General features: G+C 43.1%; 1 protein-coding gene across 1 annotated transcript; it reads right to left on the minus strand.

Moving 5' to 3' along the window:
* Positions 1-92: 92 nt before the first annotated feature.
* TEOVI_000283700 (variant surface glycoprotein (VSG), putative) lies at positions 93-1,556 on the minus strand (the record flags this gene model as incomplete). Its single annotated transcript, XM_067225844.1, has 1 exon — positions 93-1,556. The coding sequence occupies one exon, from the start codon at positions 1,554-1,556 to the stop codon at positions 93-95; it is 1,464 nt and encodes a 487-aa protein (XP_067081945.1).
* Positions 1,557-2,880: the final 1,324 nt, after the last annotated feature.

The raw sequence follows: 2,880 nt of genomic DNA on the forward strand, positions 1-2,880 counted from the left end.
TTTAAAATATATCAAATGATATTAAATTTACCAAATTCTCTATCAAAATAGCAAATTTATAAATTTGAGAAAAAATCTTTTTCGAAACTTAATTATAGAAGCAAAAATGCAAGGAAAGTAGGGACTTTGCTAATGACAAAAGAATTGTTTCCTGTGGTGTTTGTAGTTTTCCCATCATTCTCTATTTTCAGTCCTTTAAGTTTGCACTTTCCTTCTTTGTGTTCGCAGTATGTGTCTGCAATGTATTTGCTTTTTTCTGTGTCTTCCTTGCATTTTTCTTTTTTAGTATCTGAAACTTCCTTTTGGGCTGTTATCGCTGATTTTTTCCGGTGTCGTCTGCTGTAGGAAAAAGCGAGTGTGACAGCGAATTTTCCAGGCTTGTTTGTGTCTTTGATCGTTGTTTTTACAGGGTTGTTATCTTTGTCGTAAGTGATTTCCTCAGTTGCCAAGGGATCTACCAGGTCTGCGGTTAGAGTTGACTCTCCTGCCGGAAGTAGAGCCTTAACTGCTTCGGTTTGGCTGGTGGCTTCTTCTTTTGTGTTGACTTTTCCTGTTGCCAAAAGCTGTGCGAGTGCCCTCAGGTTACCTTCGTTGGCTAGTGTCGTCTTGCTTTTCAGCAACGGCCGCTCGTATAACTTTATGTCTGCGCCACGGTGCCTGCAGATGGCATTTGCGACTTTCTTTTGTGTCGTTAAGTGAGATTTGCTGTCTGTGTCGGCGTCTACGCACCCCGATCCTGCTCCCTGTCCTTTGAATAGTGATTGCTTTGCTGGGTCCTCGTCCTCTCCCTTTTTCCTCGTAATTGATTTAACGCCGAGTGCAACTGTTAGGCTCCTCAGGCTCGCGCCGCTGTCGCCGCTGGTTGTGCAGGCGCCTTTTTTGTACGAGCGGTGCGGCCCGCCGGTGCCTGCGTTACCTTGAGCTGCTACAATTAGTTCGTACTCTGGAGTTAAGAAGCGCTCATCTTTGAGTAGCTTGATGTTTTCAATTTCTTGGAGTTCTACAACCGCTTTGTCTATGTGTGTGCCGCTGCCTGCTGCTTCGGTGCAGCTGTCGGTCGTGGACGGCCCTCGGGATGTCGGTATAGTGCAGTGCTCGTCTGTGCCGGCGGACAAAAACGTCTGCGTCGTCGTTGCTGCTGTTGCGACCTGCGTATCCAGCGCGTCGCGTTCTGCATGGATTAGCGCTTTCGTTTGTGACACCCTTGCTTTCAGCGTCTTCACCAGCTCTGTTATTGGGGCTTCTCCGGCTGCTATTGCTGCCTCTTGCTGCAATTCGGCCTCTTTTGTTTCGCCAGAAAGTGCAATGTACACCGCTGCCTTCTGAGTGTCTTCTGTACACACTGCCGCGAGGGTCAGTAGGGAATAGTCATCGCTTAGTTCTGATGCCCGCTGCCGCGCTTGTGAGATCTTCCATTCAAAGTGCGAGATGAGTTTCTCAAGGTACATTACTTCATGACAGGGGGAACTCACTGCTTCTATGGATGTCTCTTCTGCACCCCCAAACATTGCTGTCACTAACACAACTGCTTCTACTGCTAACAGCACCGTCGTCATAGCCTGTTTCTAGTTTGGCTTTGCTGGAGGTCATTATGGGCAATGTGTTGGTTTGGAAAAATAAATTGCTTTCTGCTTGCTGTACAGGTCGCACACCTGGGCACTACATTGTGATTATTATGTATTTCCATGCTTTTTGCTTGAAACGTATTGGCCTTAGAGTTTAACTTCCAATTGTACACTCTTTTGCAATATTCGAACCCATTTTACATCCCCCTTATCAATCTTTAAATTTCTCAGCCGTGCAACAACCACAACAGCACTTTTTTCTACAGCATACGAAAATACTTCTTTCTCTCTCTACATATAAAAGTGTTAAATTTTATATGTTTTCACCTCAGGCTATCAGTTTCCAATCTGGTAGCATAGCTATGACTTTGAACAACAGGATAGCGTTGCCCCTTCCCACGGACACGATTGTTTTTCTGCTTAAGGATTCGATGATCTTGCTTCTAGTTGAGCCGATTGCGTTTAACACTGAGTAATTTGTGGTCATGACGTGCTTTTTTCGCTGGTGTTGCTTTTTAAGTACGGTCCGTTAGTTTTTCACAGGCGGCAACCCTTATGTTAACTACACATCCCTTGTAGGTCTTCGTGTCTATCCCGTACACCAATAGGTAACTTTAGGTGTATCATGACAAACTTGTTCTATTTCAAGTCGGTCCTCTGCAGCCATAAACATGCACCATTTTAAGTGATGTCCGCGTTTATATTCTTTTTTTTACTCGCCACACTAATCCACTAGCGCTCCTGGTTTAAAAATAACCCACTTGATAATATTATATTGTTTACTGTTATTATTAACTCTTATTCCTATATCTGATGAGAGGAATACATCGACATTAACTCTCAATAACCTACCATTTACCCTTCTTCTTCCCAAATGGAGATTACAATTTGCCAAACGATTAAACGTTAGACGCTATTATCATGTTTGCTCTTGCATTGAATAATTTTTAAGTGAACTGTTCTGCACAATCTCTCCTTGTTAAAATTTCTGCGCGTTACTGTGTTTTGCTTTCACCAATTATTTAGTTTTATAGGTGTTCTTCCGTGGGTTTTCAGCATGGCCTACCGACTCAATTTGTCCTGTTCACTAAGCTATCTCTTTCGCCCTCGCTGTTTCCTATATCACCTTGTTGTGTACAATGGTGCCCATCGGTGACTTTTTTAAAACTCCACGCCTGAATCTTTATCCTCTCTTTCTCTCTGTGTTTTCTATAATAATATTCCCCTTGGACCCATTCTTTCTCACTAACAACACTCTCCTATTATTATCATTATTACTGCTGTTATTATAATATTCGTGTATACACACACTCAC

The sequence above is a fragment of the Trypanosoma equiperdum genome (assembly GCF_001457755.1).
Source record: "Trypanosoma equiperdum strain OVI genome assembly, contig: ctg_623, whole genome shotgun sequence".
Classification (NCBI taxonomy): domain Eukaryota; phylum Euglenozoa; class Kinetoplastea; order Trypanosomatida; family Trypanosomatidae; genus Trypanosoma; species Trypanosoma equiperdum.